General features: G+C 46.3%; 2 protein-coding genes across 3 annotated transcripts in view; one reads left to right on the top strand and one right to left on the bottom strand.

Annotated features, from left to right (window-relative positions):
- NSF (N-ethylmaleimide sensitive factor, vesicle fusing ATPase) overlaps window positions 1-6,100 on the top strand; it is an 81,647-nt gene extending 75,547 nt beyond the window's left edge. For both annotated transcript variants that reach the window (XM_084496685.1, XM_084496686.1), the window contains exons 20-21: window positions 4,042-4,097; window positions 4,583-6,100. In XM_084496685.1, coding sequence (XP_084352811.1) covers window positions 4,042-4,097; window positions 4,583-4,592 — 66 coding nt within the window. In that variant the 3' untranslated portion in view covers window positions 4,593-6,100. The remainder of the gene's footprint in view (window positions 1-4,041; window positions 4,098-4,582) is intronic.
- A 2,751-nt stretch (window positions 6,101-8,851) lies between these two features.
- Window positions 8,852-27,856, bottom strand: part of WNT3 (Wnt family member 3) — a 48,882-nt gene continuing 29,877 nt past the window's right edge. Inside the window, exons 2-4 of the mRNA XM_084496774.1 lie at window positions 20,630-20,871; window positions 11,318-11,583; window positions 8,852-10,332 (exon numbers count right to left, since the gene is read on the bottom strand). Of these exons, the coding sequence (XP_084352900.1) occupies window positions 9,853-10,332; window positions 11,318-11,583; window positions 20,630-20,871 (988 nt within the window). The 3' untranslated portion in view covers window positions 8,852-9,852. The remainder of the gene's footprint in view (window positions 10,333-11,317; window positions 11,584-20,629; window positions 20,872-27,856) is intronic.

Consider the following 27,856-nt stretch of genomic DNA (forward strand, 5'->3'; position numbering starts at 1 on the left):
TAGCCATTTTCAGCCCATCATGCTGTCCCAGTTAGTCTGTGCTTCAGCAGTAAATGGCGCTTGGTTTGGGTGGACACCTGGAGATGTGGTCACACCTCTGTCAGTGTTAGCCATTCTGGAAGTATCCAGAACTAAAACAAGAGAAATGGTTCAGCTGTCACAGGATCACAGGATAGATGGGGTTGGAAGGGACCTCCGGGCGTTACATGGTGCAGCCTCCTGCTTAAGCAGGGCCAGCTACTTGGTCAGGCCAGAGTCATTTGGATGGAGATGATCTAAGGCCAGGTGAAAGTCAGGCTTAGTCTTACAGTCTGGGATTATACATGTGGATTCCTCCAGAGAAAGGGGTTTTGCAGGTAACGCGTGTTCGGGATGTGTGGCTCATGTGGCTCACACTTCAGTTGTGACAGAAACAAGAGAACAGAAGTAGTGATGGATGTGCTTTCCCTTTGTGGCCAAGTGTCAGCTGGGAGAGATGGCAGAGAAGAGTTAGGCCAGAAGGGATACTACAGACACCATCTTTCTGGTTATGTGGCACAACGGTACCTTTCTTAATGCCCGTGTAGCACACATTTCAAACATTGCTTTAGGTAGTAGGGCAGCCTTTCATTTCTTCTAGAATCCTGAACATTGCATGTTAAAAACCCAACTTAGTAGCTCAGTGATCCTCAGTAAGTTCCATTAAATCAACTTGTTTCAGTGAATTTATTTTTCTGATCTAAAAATAATTCATAGCTGGTATTGACCTTGCTGAGATGCTTCAAAACGATAGGAAGTTACAGATTTTTAGCTTTTCTTAGCAGAAAGCAGAAATTCTCCTTAGCTGTTTCTTTCCTGCCTGCATCACCGGTAATACTGCTGTTATTTTAGGATTTATTTTCTTCCAGGTTGTTTTTAAAGATATTTGTATTGCCCTCAATTGCAGTGGTCATGGCTTTAAATAGATGGCTTATGCACATCTGGAATTGGTGGAAATTTTCCTTTAGGGATATAACGTGATGTAGGAGCTAAATTCCCCTCTTCTGCATCTTTTGTGGGAGGCCAGGGTACACACTCAAAGTGTTTGCCTGTTGTATTTTTTCCTATTTGTTTATTTGTTTATTTATTTTTATTTTTCCCTGGGATAAGTCCTGCTTTTACTTTCTAGTAGAGCATTTGCTCATTTATTACCAAGTGGTAGAGTTGAAAAAGGTCATAACAAGTCAACTTGATAGTACCATTCACTGACTGTTTTAAGAATGAACCCACTTTATTTCTGGCAGTGTATGAAAGATGCAAAGGGTTGCTGAAGATAGAATATACAAATATAAACAGAACTTGGAGCTTCTAGGCCAAATGAACTGCTGCAATACAATACTGTTGTCCCTCAGCACCTGTACCAAGGCAGACCCCTATTTAATATCAGTGATGAAGACAGTGGAACCGAGTGCATCCTCATCAAGTTTGCTGTTGACGCCAAGCTGAGTGGTGCAGTTGATACAGCAGAAGGAAGGGATGCCATCCAGAGGGAGCTAGACGAGCTTGAGAAGTGAGTCCTTGTGAGCCTCATGAGGTTCAACAAGTCCAAGTGCAAGGTGCTGCACCTGGGTCAGGGCAATCCCAGACATGAGCACAGACTGTGATCATGCTCTGCATGAGAGCAGCCCTGCAGAGATGGACTTGGGGGTTCTGGTGGATGAAAAGCTTGACAATGAGCCAGCCTTGTGAACTTACAGAACAGAAATCCAAATGCATCCTGGGCTGCATCAACAAAAAAAGTGGCCAGCAGGTGGAGGGAGGGGATTGTCTCCCCTCTGTGCTGCTCTTTGTGAGACCTGCAGGGAGGTTGGAACTAGATGATCTTTAAGGTCCCTTCTAACCCAAGACCTTCTATGATTCTGTGAACATGAAGATACTCTGAGTCCCAAGTTTACAACTTCCAAATGTTTATAGTGCTAACTCACGGTAACCTGACCTCGACGAAGGAGGGATTTCAGAGTGAAATCTTCAGTACAATTTCTGTAATCTTCAAAAACAAAAATAGGATTCTGTGATTCCTCAGGTTTGTTCCATGTTTTTCGTTTTTGTATCTTGGGGCAGTCAGTGATGGTCTTCTACTTCAGAGAAGATCATCAAGCCTATGCGTCAGCACAAAGGACTAGTGCAGTCACAGACTGTCTTCTGATGGCAGCTTAGATCTCTACCTTCTTTGCAGACTTTTTTCCCACTTTCCCAGCATGGAGATAGAAACAACTGGGGAAAGGCAGGATTGATCTTTAGGGGGTTGTTGTGGTTTAACCCAGCCAGCAGCTAAGTACCACACAGCCGTTCATTCACCCTCCCTCTCTGGCATGGGGGATTAGGATAGAAAAGAAAATAATAATAATAATGATAATAGTACTACTACTACTAATGTGTACAAAACAAGTGATGCACAATGCAATTGCTCACCACCCGCTGACCAATGCCCAGCCTATCCCCGAGCAGCCGGCCCCCCGGTCCCAGCTAGCCACCCCTATATATTGTTTAGCATGACCCCAGATGGTATGGAATACCCCTTTGGCCAGTTTGGGTCAGCTGTCCTGGGTCTGTCCCCTCTCAGCTCCTGCTGCACCCCCAGCCTGCCTGCTGGCAGGACAGAGCGAGAAGCTGAGATGTCCTTGGCTTGGTGTAAGCACTGCTCTGCAACAATTAAAACATCGGCGTGTTATCAGCACTCTTCTCATCCTACTGCAAGACATAGCACCCTACCAGCTACTCAGAGGAAAATTAACTCTATCCTAGCTGAAACCAGGACAGGGGTGTTCCTGGTTGATGCAGCCACAGCACAAAATTGGTACTGCAAGTTCTGAAAGCCTCATGCAGTTATTCAGCTTTCCCTAACATGCTAACCCACCATGTACAGCTCCTCTCTAGTGCTTTGCTGCTGGAGCTGTAAGGAGGAAGGAAGGCAGAGGAAAAGAGGGTGCATCTTCAGTTCCTTCTGCTTCTGACTTTAATTTATACTGCTGCATCTCTGCCAAAGGGCAGATAGAAGCAGACTTAGTGTATGCCTGGCTTGTGCTTAGTCAAGCTAGAATCCTCTGTGAGGGATCATAGAGTCATTAAGGTTGTAAAAGCCCTCCAAGATCATCTGGTCCAACCATCGCCCTACCACCACTGTCACCTGATGTCGTTAAACATCAGGTCCAACCTTTCCTTGAACACCCCCAGGGACGGTGACTCCACCACTTCCCTGGGCAACCCGTTCCAATGCCTGACTGCTCTTTCTGAGAAGAAATGTCTCCTAATTCCCAAACTAAACCTCCCCTGGCACAACTTGAAGCCATTCCCTCTAGTCCTGTCACTAGTTGTCTGCGAGAAGTGGCTGATCCCCAGCTCCCCACACCTTCCTTTCAGGAGTAGTAGAGAGCAACAAGGTCTGCCCTGAGCCTCCTCTTTTCCAGACCAAACACCCCCAGTTTCCTCAGCCACTCCTCACAGAATTTGTGTTCCAGGCCCTTCACCAGCTTCGTAGCCCTGCTCTGGACGTGCTCCAGAGTCTCGAAGTCTTTCCTGTAGTGAGGGGCCCAAACCTGAACACAGTACTCGAGGTGCATCCTCACCAGAGCAGAGTACAGGGGGATGATCACCTCCCTGGCCCTACTGGCTGCACTATTCCTGTTACAAGCCAGGATGCCATCGGCCTTCTTGGCCACCTATGCACACTGCTGGCTCATGTTCAGGTGAGTATCAGTCAGCACCCCAGGATCCTTTTCTTCTGCTCAGCATGAAGCTGGGATGAAACTACTGTGAAGATTGCAATTAAAACGGAAATACCTAATAGAAATGGTTGTGTACATTTCCAGCATGACCATGCTATGCTTGTGCTGATCAGTTTTGTCTCTTGATACAGTGCTCTGTCTTGACTGCTTACCTGTAGAACTTCTGGAAAAGCAGGCTTATCTCTGGCCAGGATAAAGCATGGGCAACCGGACTCATGCACGTTTGTAGTTGTCTTTGTGGCTGCCTGGGGTAGCTTGCTTCATATACTAATGAAGATCTGTCTTGTTTGGTATGTAGATGGATCCTGAGTACCGAGTGAAAAAGTTCTTGGCTCTTTTGAGAGAAGAAGGAACGTAAGTACCTTATGTTAAAGCATTGATTAAAACTCTATTGTCTGTGCAGAAACAAGGCTGCTGCTTCCTGTTAAGGGTAAACTGCACAAGAGTATATCTGATATCAGTGTTGGCCCCTCCTGTATTTACAGAACTATATATAAGTTCTTACTGCTGTATGCCAGTTTTTTTGGGAGAGGGAGGTTCTGAAGACTTTTTGAGAATGTGAGAATGTGCATGCCTGAATTCTTCACTTTTCTTAATTTACGTGTGACTTCTAAAGTTTAAATGAGAGACTGGACAACAATTTAAGTTAAATCAAAAGAGATTCTGCTAGAATTGAAATCCATCTGTTTATCTCAAATCTGGAACTTTGTCTTCTAATGCATGTAGGGCAGTATCTGTGCTGGGGAAACTTACAACAGTATCTGTCTTGGCTACATGTGAGTGAGTGGTGCTTTTATACATGTGCATGCTTTCTTGATGGATTTGTTTTCTTTTGCTAGAGTTCCCTAAACTGAAGATGGACCAAGTGCAAGATCAACAGCTGGAAAAGTGACCAACCTGGAGAATATACACTGGGATCTTTACTCTTCTGTGTTCAACACACTGGACAAAGTGAAATGCTCCCCTGTTTACAAGAACCCAATGTGGAATTTGCATGTTTAGTGCAATACAGTATCTTTATTCTTTGTCTTTAATATACAGATGTCATGTGGAAGTGTCTTCTAGAACACTGCTTCTGTCTCTGTGCAGGCAAGGCTGCATTCTCATTTGATTTTAGCATGAGGGAAATGTTCTGTAAGTATTGAAGTTAATGCTCACTTGTGTCCATCATCCACTTACTAAGATAGGGAAAGAAAATGTGACTTCTAGTAAAACCCAGTAGTCTGTGTTGAAGGCTTATTAAAGTACTACTCTGTTGTTCTGATTTGATGAACACTCTCTTCAGCATTTTTCTTTGTCGTTGTATGCCTCACTGAACACTGAGGCTGCTAACCCAAAGTCAATGACCACAATAATTGAGCTCTAGAATTTCCTACATGCTAATATCCATTTTTACCCATTTTCAGGCCCAGGTATTTTGTGGCCTGATGAGAGAGAGACTGGCTACTGATATTAAGGACTGGAAGATGGCAGGAAAGTATGTTGATCAGAGTAGAGGAAACTTTCAAATCCAGTATTTTAAGGCATTAAAGCTAGTTAAATCAAAAACAGTTTTAGAGATGCCGATTATAACCTGAAAGCTCATTTGTGCAGTGTAGATGGCAGTTTGGGCATTTGCAGGTCTCCTTATTATCCCACTTTTCTGCCATGTTACCAAAGGATGAAATTCCTCCTTAGAAATGAAGAGGAAGCCAAGCTCTGTGGATGCACGAGATGTGTATTGCCATGTTTTTTGCACTGAAACAAAGGAATGTATCAAACTTTGCTATGTGGTCTTTCCCCAAGAGTCATCTTGCATCAATGAGGTGCTGCTGCTGATGACTGCGTGAGGATACTCCCCTCTGGTTCTTTGGCTCCACACGTTTAATAAGGTTCATGGAACATACCTCAATTTGGTGGGGCATGAAATCAAAGCCATTTATGAGATCTTAGTCAGTGTAGTTTCCTTAACTTGACTAGACATGCTGCTCAGCACTAGCAGCTTGTACCCAAAGAGGTGTTCCCAGGGAAGGAGGGTGCTTTACATTCTTTAAGGCCCAAAGGTGAAGGTACTCAAGTCCTTATTGCATACTTACAGCAATCGGAGTATTTTAGTCACTCCACTCTAGTTTCTTTTCCTTTGGCAGTGCTGTTGTATTGTGATGACATTGTGAGTCCCAGTGATTATTATTCCTCTCATTTTGTGTACGATCTTGTGACTTTTTGTTCCTTTCTTTCTTCTGCTAGTTCTAGCAGAACACATTAACTTATATTTCAGAGTAAATGATGTAAACCTTATTGTGTCTATGTCCAGAATTGATGAATAAATATCTTGTTCAATTGCACATTACTGGATTCAATAAAAAAGCACAACTATTTGTGATGGTCTGGGGGACATCTGTGTCTTTGGCGTTAGTCGAACAGAGGTGTTTATGTAGAGTGCTGATGAAGATAAGAAAACGATTCCAGGGCTGCTGCTGCCAGAGGGATGCTAAAGAGTTTGTGCCTGAGTATCGATGGACTGAATAGATCCCAAAGTCTGGATAGCTTGACCACAGGTAGTCGTAAAGGAGTTGGCCAAGAAGACCATTTTAAACCAATCAGTCCATTTTAGTTTTCTGAACCTTGCACTGCTGAGGAAATCCCAAAGATGCATGTATGTGTACATGTGTGATTTATCACTTGAAGAAGGCCACGTTGGAAAACCAGGAAGAACTGATGGGCACAACCTGTTGTGTGGGTCTCTATCTAAGGAGTTTCCTGCAGGTGGCGAAAGAGAATGAGTCCTATCACATTTTGTTTTAGATGCTGTGCCTGGGCAAGAGTGGCTTTACTGTGAGAACTACATTGCTTTGAACAGTACTGGCCAAATTCCTCATTGCCTACCTTATCCTGATGTTGTGGCTTTTTTTTTTCCCCATGAACCTTGCAGAAATGTGACTGTCTTACAAACTGAGCTGCTAGGCAAAGGCAAAAATGTTTGGAAGTGTTGGGGTGTCTTTTTGAGAGGGAGAATGGTGTGGGGAAAGGGATGGGATGATGGACAAAGCTTCCACTCATAAAGCTGTTAAGCGCAAAAAGCCTGACAAGGGCAGACTTCTCAGTTGTGTGGATTGTAACCGTGCCTTGCTGATGCTTGTGTAATTCCGAAGGTATCACTGCTGCTGTGCTGGAGGAGGTGGCCCTCACAGAATTGTGCTGTGTCCAGTGTGGTGCAGTGAAACAGGGCTAGGAATTGGTAATCCACAAGCAGCACTATGCAAGAAGCAAATAGCACACTGCAAGAAGGTGAATGTGTTTGGTTTGTTTATAAATTGGGGATCAGTATAGAAATACAGATTTATTATCATCTTTTTTTAAGCCTTAAAATAGGGAATTTAGGCCGCTGCTTTTGAAAATTGCATGCACTTAAAAGTACTAATAAGGTGTGGGAGATGTTGCAGAAACACCCACACAATTATTCATGCACAGGAAAAGATGTTTTAAGTAAGTGACAAACTGTGGGTATCAGTCTGTCCTAAAGGTGATTCAGTGACAGCCTGCAACTGCTTTAGTGGGGGGAAAATTTGAAGGTTAAAGGCTATTTTAATCTAGTAACCTAGTGGTGTATGCGCATTATGGGATTATGGGAAGTCCCTCTATAAATAAAGACCTTAGTAGTCAGCTCTAAAATCTCGTCACTGGCTGTATTTTGCCATCATTGTCTTGCATTCATGTGACTGTCCCTGTGTGTAACAGGGTGAGCAGCCACCACTCCTGTGGATGTCATTAGGCAGAATCTAAAGCACCTTAAAAGGCAAACCATACGAGCTGGCAAGTGCATTTTTTTTTTTAACCTTCTCTTTAATGATGTACCACAAAAAAATGCAAGTTGAAATATATTTTTCTCCAAATATATATATTTATATAATATATAATCTTAGTTAACTCAAGTATATACATTGTATAATAAATAATGCTTATAAAAAGAGAATTTTTCTGAATATAAAATAAAAAAAAATCAACCTCTACAACTTTATACAAAACTTTGGATACAGCAGATTGATGGAAAAAGATCTTCCATTCAGTGCTAGAATACCTGGCTACAGTAAAATAATTACAAGGCAATAAATGTTCTATTTAATATTAAATACCTTTTCTCGATTAAAAACAAAAACAACAACAACAAAAAAACAACACAAAAGGAGTTTTGTTTAAAGTCAGGTACTTGGAGTCTTTCCAGACGTAGAATTTAATATATACGTTAAATAGAATGCATGTCAGAAGATGGCTGATTTCTGGAACGTGGAGGTTTCTTAGAGCTCTGCTGTGATCTTTAATTTTAGAAAACTAATGCTTATCAGGGCGTTCAAACCCAGTAGCTCTTCATCATGCTCTACAGAGGAGGGACTAAGAATTTTGGTCCGATCACAGGTGTGAGTGTCAGGGCCATGTACTGTGCTCTCTATATGAGGGGTCTTCCATCATTTTATTGCTCTTTGCAGGACAATCTACTACTCCTTCCTGTGGACAAAGAAATGAGTGGAGTAGAAGACACAGCTATAGAGTTTTAGACATTTTTTGCAACTTCTGTGTTAAACCACTGACACATGAGAATTGGCATGGGAACATGGTTATGTGGGTCCCCTTATATTGGAAGAGCCTGCCAGGAAAAAGAGAATTTTTGTTTTGTTTTTTAATTTCAATGTCAATACACTATGAAAACATGAGCCCAAAGCAAGGGACAATGGGGTCAAGGAGCACTGGTGAGTGGGAAGAGGGACAAATGCTGGTTCTTCTGCACTGGGATGGGTTATGGGATGTGTGCGGCCACACGTGGGGCCCAAATCCCTGCTAATGGCATGGAGCCTCTGTGCTTGATGTGGTCCCATCATGAATGAGTTGCTGATAACTTAAATTCCAAGGGAAGGAGAGGCTGTGCCTGGGATTGTGACTATTCTATGCAGATGGATAAAAGTCTCCCTTCCCCATCTGCCCTTGCCTCTCATGCTGGATGAAGTGGTTTGAACAAGTCTGTCAGATGGGAGAAGGCAAGAAGGCTTGGGCAGGCATTTCTTCTTGCTATAGCTTCTGTCTCCTCATCCATTGTTCATGCTGAAAGCTGGTGTAGCAGCTAGCCTGGCAGACACCCTGTTATCAGAGAGGTGCTCTGAGCTCACTCTGGAACATAAAAAGTCATACTAGGGAATGCCTGGTAAATGGGTGCATCAGCGGTGTGCACCTGCCCAGATCACATCTTTGGCTGCCCTGGAAACATGGCAGCAAAACCTTAAAAATCTTCTCAGCAGCTGCACGGCAAAGAGCACGCTGGAGCAGTGGTGTGACCCTGCGTGAGAGATTGCAGCTTTACCACACGGGCCCTGCTCTTCCCTGGGACTTGGGCCAAATGCTGGAGGAGCATCTCTGGATTCTGGTTTCCTGCTGTGCTCCTCAGGGGAATTTGGGGAGGTGGCTTTGGAGCATGGGGAGCAGAGCGAGTGAAGGGGAGACTGGCTGTAAGGCTGTGTGTGTACTCAGGTTTGTTTCTCCAGCATAACCTAGAGCTGGAAAGAAGGGGCCTGGCTGCTGGGGGTTGGCTCCTTCCCTGCTCCTCGCCACAGCTGCTGAGGCCAGGCCAGCCCATGCCAGCAGGTGGGGGAACATGGAGTTGTTCTCCTTTCACTGTGTTAAATTCATTTCCACTTGAAACCCTGTATGAACATCTAGGTGGGCCAGACCTGCAGAGGAGGTCAGAGCTGAAAGCTGTGCGTGTTGCGTTACAGCACACCGATGGCCGTGGCTGTGCGGGCCTGTTGTGTCTCTGCTCTGCCCCTGCTTCTCCCCAGACAGCCTCTCATGCCAAGCAGCATGAGAAAAGTCAGCAGATAAGTGATCTCATGTGTCTGCGGTGTCGGGTCTAGCCTCGAAGTGTCTTGTGTGGGTGAGGCTGGGTGATGCTGTGAGTCCTCTCGGCAGCGCTGCGGCTGGTGGTAGGAGGGTGTCTGCTCCGACCAAATTGGCCAAGAGCACTAGGATTTTTTTGTGCCATCCTCTGAAGTGTGAGGCCACCATGTAGAGGCTGATCCCAGGGCTGGTGACCCCCTGGCCCTGCTCTGTAGCAACCTCCCAACAGTTGGAAACCTGCCTGTGTTTACTTGCAGGTGTGGACGTCATAGACACGTATGCACTCCTGGCAACTCACGTAGCAGCACCAGTGGAAGATGCAGTGACACTTCTCCTTCCGTTTCTCAGTTCTGGTGTTATGGCCACGACCACAGCACAGCAAGTCACAGCCGTCGATCCCATGCGAGGTGACGTTGCATGTTCTGTCCCTTGTCCCAAAGGATCCTGTCTCTGGGTTGGGCTCGCAAAAATTGGGGGAGTTCTCATAGTAGACCAGATCCCGCTCTGTCGGTGGCTTGAAAAGAGCATACTTGGCCCTAAGAGTTTCTACCCATCCCCGAGATTCCCGGTGCTTTTCAACCACCATCTCAGAAGCACTGTCATATTTATCCTTCAGGTAGTCACCAATGGCCCGAAAGTCAGGCTGGGCCCACCAGCAGGTCTTGACTTCACAGCTTCCCGAGAGACCATGGCACTTGCACTTCAGGTGCATGTGGTCCAGAATGGTCTGTCCAGGGGAGAGAAAACAGGCAGTCAGCAGTGGATTACAGTGCTGCGAGCTGGTTTTGAATCACCCGCCTCTGCTACCTGGATTCAAACATCTGAGCTTGGTCTGGAAGGTGTAGGGTAGCAGTTAATGCATGGGAGCTCTGGCACGTGGCAGAAATATCTCTAGCTAGATATGTAGCACTGGAAAAAACACTGCTAAGGTGGGCAGCTTCTCTAATCCTCAATCTAATGCCAAAGTCTGATCCTTTCAAGAGAAGTGTTGGGATCCTCCCTGTCCTATATGTTGGACAATGAGAACCCAGAGCAGTTGAGGGCTGGAGGATGTCTCTGACACCCAGATGTGGACTGACCCCCTTGTCATGGCTTTGCTAACAACCCTTCATTTTTTGCCCTGAGTGTACTGGTTTGCACTAGAAAAGGAATGAAATTGTGAATCTAGGGTAATTATACACTCTCTTCCCCAGAAATCTCATCCATGTGGTGCAACATGATCACTGATTTTTATTGAAATTGTTAGACCTGTTTGTGTTTTTTTTTTCTTTTTTAATTTATTTTTTATTTTTTAAACAGGAAACTCAAATCATTTAACACAAGTTAGAGATTTGAGCTCTTGCCCTTCCACTTCTGTCTACTGTATTATGGAACAGTGATCTCGAGAGTTTGCTCTAAGCAAGGTCTCAAGCTAATGTGGTTAAAACACACTCAGTTTGCAAATGGCCTCGAGCAGACAGCGGCACAGGTGCCTGCTTACAGCCCGAGTCCCCAGGCTGGGGCTGGTTGTGCTGGGCATGAGGTGTGCTTTAGCTCTCCTTAACCTCCACCTTCAGGTTAAGAAACCTGCACCTACAGAGAGTGGAAATGCTGTGCCCTGGAAACACCCCTAGAAAGCTCCTGCTTGGGCGCTGTTGCGGTCCAGTTCTGGAGCCAGACTGGGCCATCCTTGCAGGCATGGATGGCCTCCACTGGGCCCGCCGAGCACTCACCGTCCTGCCGGCCTCGTTATTGTGTCTGTTCATGGCCGAGCGGGCGTCTGGCCGGTTCTCTCGAGCATCTGCGAATTCCCGGGACACCAGTACACCAAAGTCGGCATCCTCGCTGCATCCCCCCCATTTCCAGCCGTCTCCTGGAGGCCCTTTGTGGTGGGAATCACAGCCGCAGATCGTGGACGTGCCCTCGGCACAGGAGCGGGTCACAGCGAAGGCCACACCGGCTGACGCGATGGCATGGACAAAGGCAGACTCTCGCGTGGCTGGGAATAAAGAGAGCCCATGGGATTATCTGTCATGGTAGCACTTTTTTTTTTGTTTCCTTCCCAACATTCTCCAGTGTCTTCCAAATCTCATTAAGTCACTAAACACTATTTTACTCATTTTGCAATGAATATTTTTGAATACAGTGCTGCTGGCTAGCATTGCTTTTTGAAACACGTAGGCAGGAGCAGCAGTTAGGAGAGAAGCGTGGCTCCAGCTCTGTGTATCACAAGTGAGGTATGTGATCCAGCACAGGGGACCCTGCTTAAACAAAATGACCGTGAGAGCTTAAAGGGCCTCATGAAAGAGTTACTGGAGTAATTAATAAATACCCTGGTCTAGTGGGAGGTCTCCCTGCCACTAATAAACTGCCTAATACCAGTTCCCAGTGGGTGGGAACTTGAGCTTTAGGGTCCCTTCCAACCCAAACCATTCTGTTATTCCATTCTGGGATTGTTTCTGGTCTGGAAACCCAAAGAGGACTAAGGGACTCAGTGCCTGGAATTCGCCCAAGGAGAGATGAAGTAACTTCTCTACATGCTGAAATGGAGAAAAGGCAGATACAGATGATACAGAATAGATGAACAAAGCCTAAGCACTAGTGATTATAGTTAAATTAATCTAGACTAAACGAAGTGACCGTACAGCAGTGGATGCTATTAGCCACCAAAAAACCTTCCTGTCACCACTGAATTCCATGCATGATGGCACCAAAGCTGTCCCAGAGATGCTGCACACCAGCCCAAGCAGCTGAGCAAAGACAGGCTGTGGGGCTGCAGACTGGGGCCCTCCTCACACACTGTGGCTTGGATACACTGTCCCCATTTTAACTTATATTTCAGAATTAAGCTTGGACTTTCTCACCCAGAAAATGAGTTCCTGGATGAGGTCCCTTCTGACCTTTTGCAGGCAGCAAGAGACTGTCGAGGTGTCCAGCCTGCCATGAGAGTAACAGCAGAGGTTTTTTCACCTCCTGGTGGGGGACAGACAACAGGATGGGGCAGGCTGAGAGCTCAAGATGAGATGCTGGGCCTGGCTGAGTCACTTCTGCTTCAGCTTCATGTGTCAGAGTATCTTTCCAGGCTGAAATGCCTTTGTAGAGTTGTTAACTGTTCACCTACACACATTTTACCCACCTGGCTCTGTAGTAGACTAAAACCAGCTGAGGGTGTGAAGAAAACCTTGCAGTTGCTCATTAATTAGTAAACAATCCTGGAGGAAATCAAAGCAGATGAAGCTCAAGTGTGACAAAGGAGGCGAAATTCTGAGTCTGTAACTATTGGCATTCTCCATGTACGCAGTCACAGTGAATAAATTTTGACAGGGACAAAGCTAGAGAACTCCTGAAAGCACTGAATGCTGAATAAAAGGTTAAATAAAATGTCCAGGATGCCCGAGTGAGCTGGGAGCTAGGAAGGGCAGCATGTGTAGATTCTCTGTGCTAAGAGAGAGGAAATGTTTCAGAAGAACAAAGATATACCCGGAATCCACATGAAGATGAAGGTGCAGGGGGTTTAATGAACTGTAGCATCTCTGTCCATCACCTCTTCCAACCGTTGCCATGGCAGGGGGACTTTCAAGACCTCCCCTTCTCCGGTTGTTCTGTGGGGTCTTAATCCAGAAAGGACGTGGACTTTGGATGACAGCAGCCAAAATGCACATGGGTATGGGAAAGACACCAAAACCCATAAAAATGTTTACATTGACTTGATGCTTCAGCTTGTTGGCTCAGAACTGGACAGTGAGATTGAGCACACCCTCAGCAAGTTTGCCAATGACACCAGTCTGTGTGGTGCGGCTGACACACTGGAGGGAAGGGATGGATGCCATCCAGAGGGACCTGGACAGGCCTGAGAGATGGGGCTGTGTGAACCCATGGCCCTGCACTTTGGTTGGGGCAATCCCAAGCACAACCACAGGCTGGGTGGAGAATGGATTGAGAGCAGCCCTGAGGACAAGGAGCTGGGGTGTGTTGGTGGACGAGAAGCTCGATGTGAGCTGGCAATGTGTGCTTGCAGCCCAGAAAGCCACCCGTACCCTGGCTGCACCAAAAGCAGCGTGGGCAGCAGGGCGAGGGAGGGGATTGTGCCCCTCTGCTCTGCTCTCGTGAGATCCCACCTGGAGTCCTGTGTTCAGCTCTGGGCCCCCAGCACCAAAACTGCCTGCTCTGTGCCTGAAGCCTGCAAGCTCACATCAGGTGCCTGAAGCCAAGAAGCTGCTGCCATTCTTTGTGCTCTGAAACCCCTCCAGCAGTCCTGCATGCTGCACTGCGCTGTCTGAGCATCACAGCCATTCCTTCCTCACCCAGTGATGGGTTCCAGAAACATGAGGACAATCTGATTACGATGAGTTGTTCTGGGCAGAAATGAGCAAAGCCCAATATTGAAGTGCACCCCTTAGATGGCAGTGTGGGTGGCTCTCCCGAATAGCACACCCAAAGCAGTAGCTGGCATGAAGCAATCAAGACAGATTTTCCTAGCTTCCTGCTACCAGACAAAACTTACGAGATGTTAGAAGCACCAAAGAAAAAATACTATAAATGAATATAGCCCTGTTGAGGTTCTCTTTGTCTGTTCTTGGTCCAAACTGCAGAGCATTTTCTGGAAAAGAGATCTCACAGCTATTCAGTCAAGACCTGGTCATGGAGAACTTCAGGACTGACTTCCCTGCATCCCTCATGCAACTGTGCTGCTGAGGCAGAGGTGAGTGCGTTGTCTGAAGAATGAATGAAGAGAACAGGGAGAGGCCACCAAAAACACTGAAGACCTAGATCTAGCTTTAGACAATGGAAAAGGGGATGCCCTTGTCTGCTCTTAAGTGTACAAATAAATGGTGGCATTTTCCTACCATGTGTTCTTTGAATTTAATGCCACCTCATGCTGGTGCTCTGACTGATAGCCCTTTTAAAGCAGGCAAAGGTCTAACTTCTTTGAATTTTCAACCTGAATCAGTTTTTTTTAAAGCCCAGTCAATTTAGATCCTTTGTTCCTGAGCTCACATTGGTTTTTACTTCAAGTAGCCTTTTATGGTTCTTGCATTTATTTCATGGTATTTTTTTTCAGAGCAAACCTGACATTTTACTATGTTTCAACATTTGTTTATTTTTTCCATAACATGTTGCCTGCTCACTCATCAGACTGTCTACCCATCTCTGCATTTATTCCTGTGTTTGATTCCTCTCTCCGGCATAGTGAGGAGAAGCAAATGGTTGTGCCCAGCTGAGGACTGTGACATGAAACTTTGCTCCCTGGACTTGAGAGTCTGGGGTCTTGCTTTAGTGACCTGGATGCTCAGCTACGGGGCTCTGCTAGAGATGTTTTTGCATTTTGGAAGTAATATGTCATTCTCAGTTTTTTTCCTTAGGGACATTTTTTGGTCACACTGGTTCAAAGCATCTATGGTTGAACCTTACTTCCTAGTGGGTCAAAGTCTGCATAGGTACAGCACCCTGGTGAATGACACTGGTGTGCTTTAACCACCCATGGCATCTCATAAAGATGAGAGCTTCTCCCTCTGGGATAAGGTTGTCTCAAAACATCTCCAATGGATATAGTGGAAGTGCCTTTCTCTTCCTGAGAAAGCTGGAATGGCCCAAGGCAAAATTCGGCAGCCCTTGATGGCCGTTTTCTCTGCTTGCACTCTCTGCACAAGGCCTTTGTCTTCTTCCTCTGTGAATTTATGCAGCTAATTTAGCACTTTTTCATACATTCTTTTTATCTCCTTCAAAGTGTCTTTCCTTCTGCTCATTTACATTTCATCTTGTCCTCAAATATAGCTTCTAGCCCTATCTTCTGCATTGTGTGGGGTAGGAAAGGGAAGCAATAGGGATGTTTGGATGCTATCTAAGCAGCTCAGAGACCGAGTGGCCCAATGTACAGGAGAGTGGAGTTGTGATCAAGGTGGATAGTCAGTGACTGGGATATTCCAAGTACTGCTTCTGGTGCATGGTGCCTCGGGTACACTGCAGGAGACATTTCCAGGTGACTCATGGGTGTAACTTGCCTAAGTTATCAGGGCAGTATTCAATGGATGTGGGATGAAAACAGAATTTTTCCCTGACTCAAGACTCTGGACACCGTCCCGTCTTCCCAGAGCAGGGGTCGTGCTCTTGCCTCCTGCCCTGGGGAGGTATTGGTTGTGCCAGTTTTTGCTCCTTGGCCTGTAGTTTTCACTGCTGAGGTGCAATCTAGCTCCTGGAGCATCCAAAAATCAAGCCTCTCAAGCAAATCTAATTTCACCTCTTGTAGGCACTAGAAAGAGGCAACTCATGGGTATGTGCCAGACAAAGAAACATGTCTCTGATCTGATGCTGGGAGCTCTTATCAATGATGCCAAACATAGTCCTAAATCAGGGCTGCTCAATCCTGTCTTTACTGGTGGGATTGTGCCATAGTTTTCACTTTTTTTTACTGAAATTCTTCTCTCCTTGACATTCCTGCCTCCAATATGCCAGTACAGGTCCAGCCTCTGTCTGTCAAGGCAAAGCCTGTTTTCCTTAGTTATTTTTTATTGCTGCTCATAGGGGGACCACTGGGGGCTGTGGGCCACAGGTTGAAAATCACTGATCTAACTCAAATTTTTCAGCCTGACAAAGGCTATTTGGGTGGCCTGTGATCTAAAGCAGATCAGATTAGATGAGCTCGTGAGCCCTTCTGGCCTCAAACCAGGACAGCTTGAGGACAGAGGGGGAGGACACCAACCACTCTGCTTGCTGACGTGGCTTTGCTTTGCACCCTGAGGGTAGGGGAAAGCAACGGGCACAGGCTGAAGAGCCACTGCGTGTTTCGAAGGTCTCTCATTAAAGAGCATGTCACTGGGACAGCGGGCTGTGTGACAGTGGCTGTGTCGGCGCTGTGGACAGTCCCCATGAGCTCAGCTGGGCTGCACCGTGCTCACCGGGCAGTAGCACAGCATGCACCAGGGGCCACTCGATGGCCACCGACCCCAACCCCTCCAAGCCAGCCCCTGCAAATGGTGTTGGGGCAGGGAGGGGGTGGCAGGGAGCGAGCTGCAAACACAAATGCGTCGCCTAGAAATTCTCCCCTGGGTCTGGGCGAGGAGCCGGGAGAATTTCCCAGAGATGAAATGAGGGAGCAGAGTTCCCAGAACCAGGGGAGGGGCTCGCGAGGGAGGATTAGAGCGATCTTGACAGTGCACCACTGCGACTGTCTCCCAGCCAGGCCCGTTACCTGCTGGGACACTCAATTTGCCATTGTTCCCGCGGTGTCACACTGTATTACCAGCATAATGCAGAATGTTTCCGCCGGCCAGCGTACCCACGGCACAGAGCACTGGCATTCCCCAGGAGCACCTCGTAGCAACGGGGCAATGTTCCCCTGTCCTGCCGTCACCCTCCAATCCCGCCAGCCGGGCTGGGAAATCCCTATTGATGGCTCTCCCCAGCCCCCCGCCACCGGATCAGAATGGCTAAAGGGCGTGTGAATGGTGCAGCAATTTGAAACGACTGCAGTGCTGGGATGGTATCGCTCGCCCTGCCTCACAGTAGGGGAGGAAGCTTAGCTCTTTCTCATCAGTATAAGCTTATTTTTCTCTCTCCCTCTCTCCTTTCCCTCCCCCTCCCTTTAAGCTGTTGAGTTTATATCAAGACGGCCCCTGATCCCACACACCCCTGTTTAGATGCAAATGACTGCAAGTGTCATGGCTGAGAAAAGCCATGGGTTATCTTGGTGCGGTCTGCCTGCCTTTTCACAGCTCGTGTCAGGGGCTTAGCCGAACGCACAAGGACCCCGAAGGCAGCCCGGGCCCAGCTGCTTTTCTGCACCTGGCCCGGCCGCTGTCACGCTCCTCACGGCCGCGCACGGCAAGCGAAGGACCGGTGGAACCCGCAGCAGGCTTGAGCCTGCCTCAGAGCTGAGGAGCACCCTCTGGAGAGCTGTCGGCATCCTCCTGGAGACAGAGAGCGAGCAAAGGGCGGCTGCTTCATGAGGAGATGGGGGAAGAGCGGATCCCCTGGTGTGCAAGAGGTGGAGAAGCAGGCGAGGCCGCTGAGGCTCCTGCTGAGCTTGGTCCTGCAGGCCCAGCCCTGCCCGCAGCCTCTCCTCTGTCCTGGAGATGGTCACCAGGTGCCTGTGGTGCCATCCCGCCCCTTGCGCTCACAAGAGGCTCCTTTTGGGCACTGTGCTTCAGCCAAAATCCCAGATTTCATCGCTAACACAGGGAATTATTGCTTGCTGTCCCAGCATGGCAGTGAGTCACGTGGCTGTTGGCTCAGCCTTGGCTTTGGTGTAGGACTTGGCTGGAACAGACATTGTCTTTTAACAAAAACTGACCTTATTTTAAGAAAAAAAGAGAGAGAGAAAAGAGAGAGAGGGAATCAGGTTTTTCTTCCCTCTTTGTCCTAAAGCTGCCCCAGACTGCACACCTGCAGTATAAATCATGCTGGAGAATTTGCTTGTAAAAACATGATCTTACCATCTTACCCCAGATTCTGGGGTTGTTTTTTTCTTTTTCTTTTCTTTTCTTTTCTTTTCTTTTCTTTTCTTTTCTTTTCTTTTCTTTTCTTTTCTTTTCTTTTCTTTTCTTTTCTTTTCTTTTCTTTTCTTTTCTTTTCTTTTCTTTTCTTTTCTTTTTTCTTTTCTTTTTCTTTTTCTTTTTCGTGGCCCAGGTTAGAAAAAAAAGACATGCAAAAAAGAAAACTCTAAGGAAGATAATCAGTGGCCTGAGGAAATCTAAGGCTTGCCAGCTACTGCTGCCCCTGTGAGCTGGAATTTTGGGTAGGGCAGTGGCACATGGGTGGAAACCAGGTTGTTCAAGGCAGAGCCCTCAGCAGAGGTTGGTGCTCAGCAGCCCATGAACAGGATCATTTCAGCCCCCAAGGTTTCTGCTGTGCTGTAATGGCAATGAATTTGTGTGAAGCCACACAAGAGACTGCAGAAGGAGATTAGAGTCCTATGGTTCAGCTGGAATGAGAAGTGAAATGGGGATGTGATGCGAGGCTGTGAGAAGATGCAGGGGCAGGAATCCCCCCAGGTGGGACTACAGCCCAGGAGACAGTGATGTTATGAACAAACCAGATGTGTCCAGCAACCTCTTCCACGGCCCCCTCAGCAGGGACAAGCAATGTTGGTCCCCAGGTTCATCACAGCCAATGTGTTCTATTGGCAGGACAGAAACATTTTTATTGCCAACATTAGCTCTTAATTCAGCTGAGAAAAATGGCTGAAAACATTGCATTTTTCCCTACAGCTACTCATGCTGCAAACCTTGGGAACTGCTAAGTACTACTTAAGGTTACTCATTGGTACATAGATGAAATGAATCCAAACCCTTCTCTGCTCATTAATTATCAAGGCAGCAGTGAAAAGACATTAGCACATTTTAAAAATGTAAATAATAACCATAATCAAGTGGCTTGGACTTTGATGTATCATGATTTCTGGATGATATTGTTTATTTTTAACCATTCTACTTACATGTTAGTAAGACGTGAGAATTAATATGTTTTTCAAGCTAATTCCTAGCAATGCAATCTAGAAGACTATTGATACATTATGGGTTGATTGGGAAAGCTGTATAGCAAATATGCTCAATATTTTTTCTTCCGTCAGAAGAGTTTCAGAGCTATAGGTGATATTTTATTTTGTCAGCTTGGACTGCATGGAAATGTCGAGGCATGTTAGCATATGAGGTTTTGCTCTAGTCCCTGCAGCTGAAAGAATCTTAAAATATTCTTCATAAATTCAAAGTTCAGTTTGCTCATTAAAGGGAGGATGGTTCAAATCCAAATTTTTAGTGCTTTAACGATGACAGAAATGGTGGTGAGAGATTTTTCAGTGCCTGAATGCTATAATAGTTCTTTCATAACATGCTTAAAATTTTTATGGTAGTTTTAGGGGAAGTTAAGAATTTCTGATCTTGTAAGTGCTGAAGTTTAGGACATGTATTTATTAGGTAGCAAGTTTGAGTGTGACAAGCCTTGGTGACAAATTGCTTGATTGTTAATATAGCAGTTATCCCAAAATCATCCTGGTAAAGCACATAGAAATTGAATCTCGTGGTCCCTATTAGCACTCTAATGTGACTTCACAATCCTCATTTCAATAAAGATTCTTATTTTAATCCAGATGAGTCATTTTCTTTGAAATATGCTACTGATATTGCAGGAAACTGCACTGTTATTGGAAGGTTGAATCTTAAAAAAAAAAACATAAACTATTTACATGCAGAACACTGTAAGTTTGTAGTAAAGATTCACAGTTATGTGACACTGCAGGAGGCTATTAGGAAGTAGTCTAAAGTCCTAGCTTTCAACCCTAATTTCTCCAGCTTCTTAAAAGGCTGTACCATGAGGTTCCCCTTTCCAAAGTAGCACTGTAAGAATAATTTATTTGAATACATGAATTCTTTGAATATATGGACTTCACTGAATTGTAGTAATTCAGGGTGTATTGACACCAATGAAGCTAAACTTTAGAAATTATTTTGGTTGTATTTACGAAGCTATGAAACCAAGCTGACAATGTCGCTTGTCCCTCAGTATGGAGTCAAGAGAAGGCATGCGATGGACATCCTGGCTTTCATACCTCCCCTCTTGCATTTGAGCAGTCACCTTCAGAAAGACATTTCTAGTTTGGTTCTCACAACAAAGTCTTCCAGAAGTCTCCTTTCAGACTGCATTTTTCTGCAGCTAGATAGGTGCCTAGCTATCTTGGTGCCCAATATCTCACTTTTCTCAGTGTAACGCCCAGACCTCACTGGGATTTCCAACCTTATTGTGCCTCATCAACATGTTTCCAGTGTTCCCAATCTGTGCATCTGGAAAGGTGGCCTTTCAGGAGGAAATGATGAGGAGGAGCAAGCACTTGTGTTTGGAGAGAGAAGAGGGAAAATCATTTTGTTCTATGGAAGAAAGAAACTGGAGAAATTAGGGTTGAAAGCTAAGACATCAGAATCTTTTCCAACAGTCTCAACGTGTTCCCAGAAGGATGTTCAGGGTGTGTTTTGGCTGAAAACCAAATGGAAAGGAGACAGCTCTCTCTGCCATGGCAGTTGCATCTCCCCCAAGCCCACGACTTTGCTGTTTACCTTTGTCCAGGACAGGCCCAAAGATTGCCAGGCTGTCATCAATGGTGGTGCAGTTCCAGCGGCGGCCTCGGAACTGGTGCTGGCACTCCTGGATGCCCAGCTTCACCCCCTCTGCCACGCTGGGCATGATTTCTATGTAGTTCCGGCAGAAGCGGAGCTGCTTTGGGACGAGGCCAGGGATGGAGCCGCAGAGGATGGGCTGGGACCCCAGGGAGCTGTACTGCTGGCCTAATGCGAGGGACCTGCAAAGGAGAGAGAACAATGTGAGGGGTGGGAAACCATGTGGCATCATTCTTCCTGCCCCTGCATCAGTCCCCAGGGGAATTCGATGCGTCAGAATGATCCAATAATCCAGGGAGAGTGAGTCTTGAAAAAGAGGGATTTTGTAAGAAAACAAGAGACTTCTTACTGCATAGCACAGAAGGACTTTCACACCTGAAGATACCCTGGGCTGCAGAAGTGCATGCATTAATTTATCATTCTTTGTGGACACAGAGGGAGGGATTCAGCTCCCTACATGGAAGCACCTAAAGCCATTCACAGTGGTCCCAAGTATCTGAGACTTCCCCAAGGGGCTGATGGATCTGACAAGTGCCCTGCAGGGAGCTGTACCAAGGGGAGGCTGGGCTGTCAGGAGACACTGACGTGAGGGTTTCTAAAATTTGGCCAGTGTGGAAAGTGTCCTGTCTAATGCTGAGTTCATCACCACATACTGGAGAGAGGCTGGTCTGGAGTCAGGCATGTCAATGTCATGTGGTCGAGCCTCTCAATGGTCCCAGAAGATGTTAAACCACTATGGTTCCACCCTGACGGACATCAGCCTCTACCTGCAGCTGTGAGCCAGACAGGAGGCTGGAGATGCATGGTGAAGGTGCTGGACAGCAGATTGGACCAGGTATTTTCCTACTGGTCTAAGGAGCTGTCGGGTCCCAAGCAGAAAACATGTGGATCAGATTGTTTATTTGTCCAGAAATGATCAATGCAGGGTGAAGACATATTTGCTGAAAAAGATACCTGCTATTACACAAAAACAAGGATAGTCCTGCAGCTACTGCTGCTCAGCATCCAAGCCCCCTTCAGTGTATATCCAGAACATGTGGTAAAACCTGTGAATGAGCAGGTGGCTCTGTAAAGGAGAAACATGAAGCACTCAGTTGCTTCCAGTACAGAAATCTCAGTCCAGATGTTATCATGGGCAAATACCAAAGAGCTTTGACTTAATATGTCCATATCTCTCTTGTATTGGGGAGTTGAGAGTTGAATAGAGGATGCCAGATGAAGTATCTTTTTCTGCACACTGCTTTGTAGTTGGCCTGCCCTCACTCTGCATTGCTGCATGGGGTTATTTCTCCCCGGATTCCTTGGTTGAACTGCACAATATTCCTGTTACATGACATTCCTGTTCCATTGCCCAGTCAGTAGAGGTCCCTTTGAATGGCATCACAAACTGGGGTATGAACCATTACTCCCAATATTTTTTTCTTTCCTGCCCACTCATACCTGAAGAATGCTTGTGAGCTAATCAATCATTTTATAACCACAGATTAATTCACGTTGGCAGAGACCTCAGGAGGTCTCCAGTCCAATCTCCTGCCCAAAGCAAAGCCAGTTTTAAAGCTAGATTTTGTTTCTCAGGGCCTTGTCCTTCTAGAATTTGAAAACAACCAAGGATAGAGATACCACTGCCTTATGGGACCTGTGGTTGACTATGCTTGTCCTGAAATGCTCATGTTAAAGCAAATGTGCTTATTTCAACAACTGCCAAACATCACTTTTCAAGAGGTTGCAAATGACTCATCAGTTAGTCCCAAATTGGTCATGGCAGCCAGAGAGGCTATTTGCACTAATATATCCTGATACCCAGCTCAAATGCTGAGATTGCACTTGATCAATATGCTGTAGAATTCTCAGCCAATTCCCAGGGTCATTACTTTGCATGTTAAACAAACAGATGGAAATGGCAGAGACTCCTGCCCCCAATGAGCTGAGTGTCTTCTGCTGTTTTCCTCACCCCACATCTCACTTTTCCCTGGAGGATGTCTAGGCCTGAGGCACATCCCATAGAAACACGGGGATCTTCATCAAAACTTGTTGTAGGATAAGCAGGTGCAGTAAAAGTTGGTTTGCTGGGAACAATATTGGATAATAAATGGCTCTGGGAGAGCCCTTGTTGCTGATTTGACACCCGTAAGTGGTTGCATTAATTGCACCCTAAAGATTGTAGGATGAAAAGGAAATCCCAGGGTACCAGCTATGGAGAGAAGTCACTTTGGCCCATTTCTCCTGCACCTCCCCTGCTCAGCAACCCCACAGCAGGACAGTTCTGCAGCTGCCAACACTTCAGGGCAGAGCACAGGATATAATTTTCTGACGTCATCTCCAACACGCAGCAGAAGGACACACGACAGAGGGGCATGAAGATACCGTTGGGAGGCAGCACAGTATAATGGGCCGTGCACGAGGACTGGTTCCCAGAGCTGCTTTGTGCTTCCAGCTCCCACCAACTGAAATTTGATCAGGGAAGACAGCATTGCTGGGAAGACCTGTCAGCTCTAAGCAACAGTTGTAAATAATCTTAACCTCATCATCCATCCAGCAGGGCCAGCAATGATGGAAACAAGCAGGGTGCTTGAGTTGCCTTCCCCCAGACATCTGCTCTCGCTGATGGATTCATCTGTTCAGAGATTCCCTGCACTGTTTTACACAGTGTTAGAGGTGAATTCTGTATTCAGTGTCAGAGCTCACAAGGCTTTGCCTGTGGCAGAGGTTTCTTGCAGCAGTGGTGTTGGGTTGCCCTGGTGTGCTGGCCATGGGCTCCACCCCATTTCATGTGTGCAGGCTACTGGTGCTGCTGCTCACCAACAAAAATCTTGCCCTAATTTCTTATTTGGATCGTAAATTTGATCTTTGGGGTGCTTTAACACCAGTGGGCAGCTCACCTCCACCACATTGCTCTCTCACTCTCTCTCCTCAAAATAACAGGACAAGAAAATACAATGAAAAAAGTCTCATGGGTTGAGATAAGGACAGGGAGATCACTCACCAATTATCATCATGGGAAAAACAGTCTCAGAATAGGGAGATTAATGAAATTTATTGCCAACTAATGACAGATGAGAGTAGTGAGAAACAAAAGGCAAACTAAAAACACCTTCGCCCCATCCACCCGCTTCTACATCCTCCCCATATGCGGTGCAGGGGTACGGAGAATGGGGGTTGTGGTTAGTCTATATGCTTCAAATCTGCCACGCCTCCATGGTCACTCTCTGCCCCTGCTCCAACATGGGGTCCCTCCCACAAGATTTCGTCCTTCCTGAACTGGTCTTGTGTGGGCTTCCCACAGGCAGCAGCTCTTCAAGAACAGCTCCCACATGGCTCCATACCACCGGGTCCATCCATCAGGAGCAAACTGTTCCAACCTGGGTCCCCCGTGGATGGCAGCTCCCCTCAGATCCCCTGTTCCTGCATGGGCTCCTCTCCATGGGCTGCAGCTCTGGCCTGGGGCCTGTTCCTGTGGGGGCTCTCCATGGGCCGCAGCCTCCTCCAGGCCACATCCACCTGCTCCACCGGGGGCTCCTCGACGGGCTGCAGCATGGGGCTCCATGTGAGACCCATGGGCTGCAGGGAGACAGCCTGCTCCACCAGGGGCCTCTCCACACACCACAGGGGATCTTCTGCTCTGTGCATGGAGCACCTCCTGCCCTCCTGCTGCACTGACCTTGGTGGCTGTAGGTCTGGTTCTCTTGACCTTTTCTCACTCCTATCCCCCAGCTGCTGTTGTACAGCATTTATTTATTTATTTATTTATTTATTTATTTATTTATTTATTTTTATTATTAAATTTACTCTCACAGAGGCACAGCCAAGAACACTCATTGGCTTGGCTCTGGCCAGCAGCAGGTCCCTTTGGAGCTGGCCCTTATCTAACATGGTGCAGCTGCTGGACTCTTCTCACAGAGGCCACCCCTGCAGCCCCCCTGCTACCAAATCCTTTCCACGTAAACTCAATGCAATCATTCTGGGAAACAGACCCCATACTTTCCTGTCTTTCTTTCCATGCTGGCAGCCTTCCTTGCTATCAGAGCCTACATTTCTCTAGTTCCCATTGCATCAAAGGGAAATAGCCTTGTGTATTTTCCCAGCATCAACTCACAACCCAGACATTTTGCATGCTCGAGGGCAGAAGCCATAAAAGCCAGACAGTTCTGCCTGTCCGGGGGACTCCCTTTCATCCCTTCGTGTACAAGTGTGAGTGGACAGATGTGCACATAAAGGTAGGCTTTTGTGTGTGTGCGTGTGAGCACAGTGCACAACACAAGGAGCATGAGTGCCTATGGCAAACACATGGGAAATCCCTTTTTTCTTTCTTTGCTTAATCCCTTAAATCTCTCAGGAGTCCCGACACTGTCTGTCAGGCCAGTGACTCCTTTTGTTCCCGTCCAATAGCACTAGAGTGAGCAGAGCAGTGGAACCAGCAGCCTCGAGTTGACCCTCCATGACTCCCATTGGTTAGGGATGAACTTTTGAAGCCCTGGAAGGAGATGGGCTTGTGCAGACCCTTGTGGATAGGTGCGTCCTTGAAGAGGTGACTCGTGTCTTTGCACTGCCTCAGTGTGGAAGATAATGTGCCCACCTCTCAGCTTCATCCTTCCTACAGAGATGACTGACAAACTCATCTGTTTGGGTCACTGGTTGGACATGGTAATGAGAAAAATTTAACCTAATAGTATTTGACAGGAGCAGGATTTGATCAGATTAGAATTGCACCAAAACATGTAAGTTTTTTATGTTTGCAATGTTTGGAATTTCTATGTTATGGAATTTTTAGGATGAACACTAAGAAAGGTTTTCTGCTAGCAATAGCAAAAGCTGCTGGGACATTTATTTTCTTCTTTTCTCTCTGCAAGAGAGTGGAAGCTGCATTACCCAGGGCCCTCAGGACCGCACATTGCCCCACAGGCTGTCTGTCAGAGCTGGGTTTTGCTGCTGCAATGTGCTGTAAAGGAGCTCTTTCTAGCTCCAAACTCAGCAGCTGAACACAGCTGAATCTACATTGCACTTTTTTCCATTTTTTCCCCACCATATTGTAGACCTCACCAGCCCTCTGGCCAGCTGGGCAGGAAAGCTTTGGGCCATAGAACTGCATGTCTCCAAGGGTGCGTCTTGTCCTAAGGAGCTGGACACTCCCAACATTGCAACCCTTCCTTGTCTCCTCTGATAGATCTCCCATGTAGACATGCTCTGGGGATCCTGTACAACACTGTGACATTTCCCTTAACTAACTCAGTAAAAGGAACTTGTGTTTTCATCCTGGGAGCTCTCAGCAGACTTAAAGGACCATGCAGAAATACATGGTAGTGAACATCACAGATGATGCCGGTGGTGGTGATTTCAGTGCTGAAGTGAGGTCACAGCAATCACTGGGCCTATGGGACATACATTTGTAAGTGCTATGTGCCTGGAAGCTCAGACTTTATTTGGCTGCCTCCTATCCTGGAGCCTGGGCTGACCTGCACAAAGAGCCAAGTTCATGGGTCTGCTGTGTGAGTGCTCAGGGACATAGCATAGCCACCTTTTCTCTCTGTCTCAGAACTGATTAAATAATAAGTGCTTTTCCTAAACTCTTTGAGATCCATGGCTAGAAACAGTCCTTGAGGGCACCAAGGACCTGGTAGAAAGGAGGCTCTTTTAAACCGCCCTCCCACAGCAACTAAAGCCACTGCAGCATAACATTACAAAGCAAATGTCTTCTTGTGCCCTCTACCATCCTTTCAGTGCCCCAGTATGGATCCCTGCAATATATGTAACACACTGGGAGAACTAGGAATCAGAAGGACAAAAGCAGATCACAGTTCAGGTTTCTTGTTTGCCACCTGCTAAGAGAAAACCTTTCTCTGCCTGAAGGATTTTTCTTTGTACCATTTTCAGATGTATTTTGTCATTTTCCAGTTCTGGGCCATGTTCTGCTTAAAATGGACAATTGTACAGTCTGGCATCCTACCATTTTACAGTGCTTAGTGATGTCGGGATGATACATTGAAATGCACACTAGGAGACAGCAGTTTTCATTCTGTCTCTTTCTCCGTATTTAGTGCTGCGCGAGCCCTTCCTAGCTGCCAATTAAGGTATTTTGCCTTTCCTAGCAGGGGCATCATCACACACTTGCTTTCCAGGTAAGAAAGGGTTGTACAAAATCACTGCAAGCTGATGTTACAACATTGCATGTTAAACAAAAATTTTCCAGCCAGACATCCAGACCTTGTTGGTTTCATTTTGGTACATTTTTAACTGTCTGACTAGCTCAGCCTAGCTCATGGGTCTCACTCCAGCAGATGACTTTGTCAGAGGTGCCCTTATATACAAAGTGCTTCCAAGCTGCTAATTCTGTTCTGCTGCCTGACCTTAGAGGGGCTATTATGTCTGGTATAATATTCAAATATTTTAATTCTTGCAGATTGCTGACTACAGCTCTTTGTGAATAGAGTAAGACACAAATTTTGGGGTTTGTCTAAAGATCAAGAGCAGCATGAGGGATATTTTTGCAAGTAAAAACATGCAATATATATATGAGCTTGAGAAATGCCAAGTCTTGACTGAATAGGCAGATCAGATGAAAAGACGACAGAACTTGAATACGGAACACTATATTTTGCTAGAGAACTGGATATTATTAATGATCCCACGTCTTTGTTCACAAATCACCTGCTACTTAATCTGTGCTGAACATGCCTTGAGTGGGCCCTTCTGTCCCTGGTATGAGATATCACAATTACCGCAGACTCTCCACCAAACTTTGCAGTCGTTGCTAAGCTATAAAAAGCAGACCGAAAATTAATATGAGAGAGAGATATTCAACTGCCTAAGCATTGGAAGCTGATCCCCCAGATGAGGGCAAGTCTCATGGGCATGAGCATGGATGTAGTTTTGCTGTATTACAGCCCTTGAAATGCTCTGTAGACATTACACGGTAGTGTGATGTGAACTTTTGAACACGAGGGCTTTTTTCCACTTGGTGTGTTTTCAAATTGCCTCATTAACTAGCTTGTATGAACTGCATGATCTGCACAAAATCAAGCAGCCCACAAGGCCAGTTTCTGCCCAGTTAAGATTCTGCCTTAATTTAGTCACACCTGAGGACCAGAAACCTTTCTAAAACCTTTACAAAAGCAAATGTTCACTTAGAGTTTCTCCCAAAGCCATGGTTGCTTAGAAATAGGCTAAGTATCC

This window comes from Aythya ferina (assembly GCF_964211825.1).
Source record: "Aythya ferina genome assembly, chromosome: 23".
Taxonomy (NCBI): domain Eukaryota; kingdom Metazoa; phylum Chordata; class Aves; order Anseriformes; family Anatidae; genus Aythya; species Aythya ferina.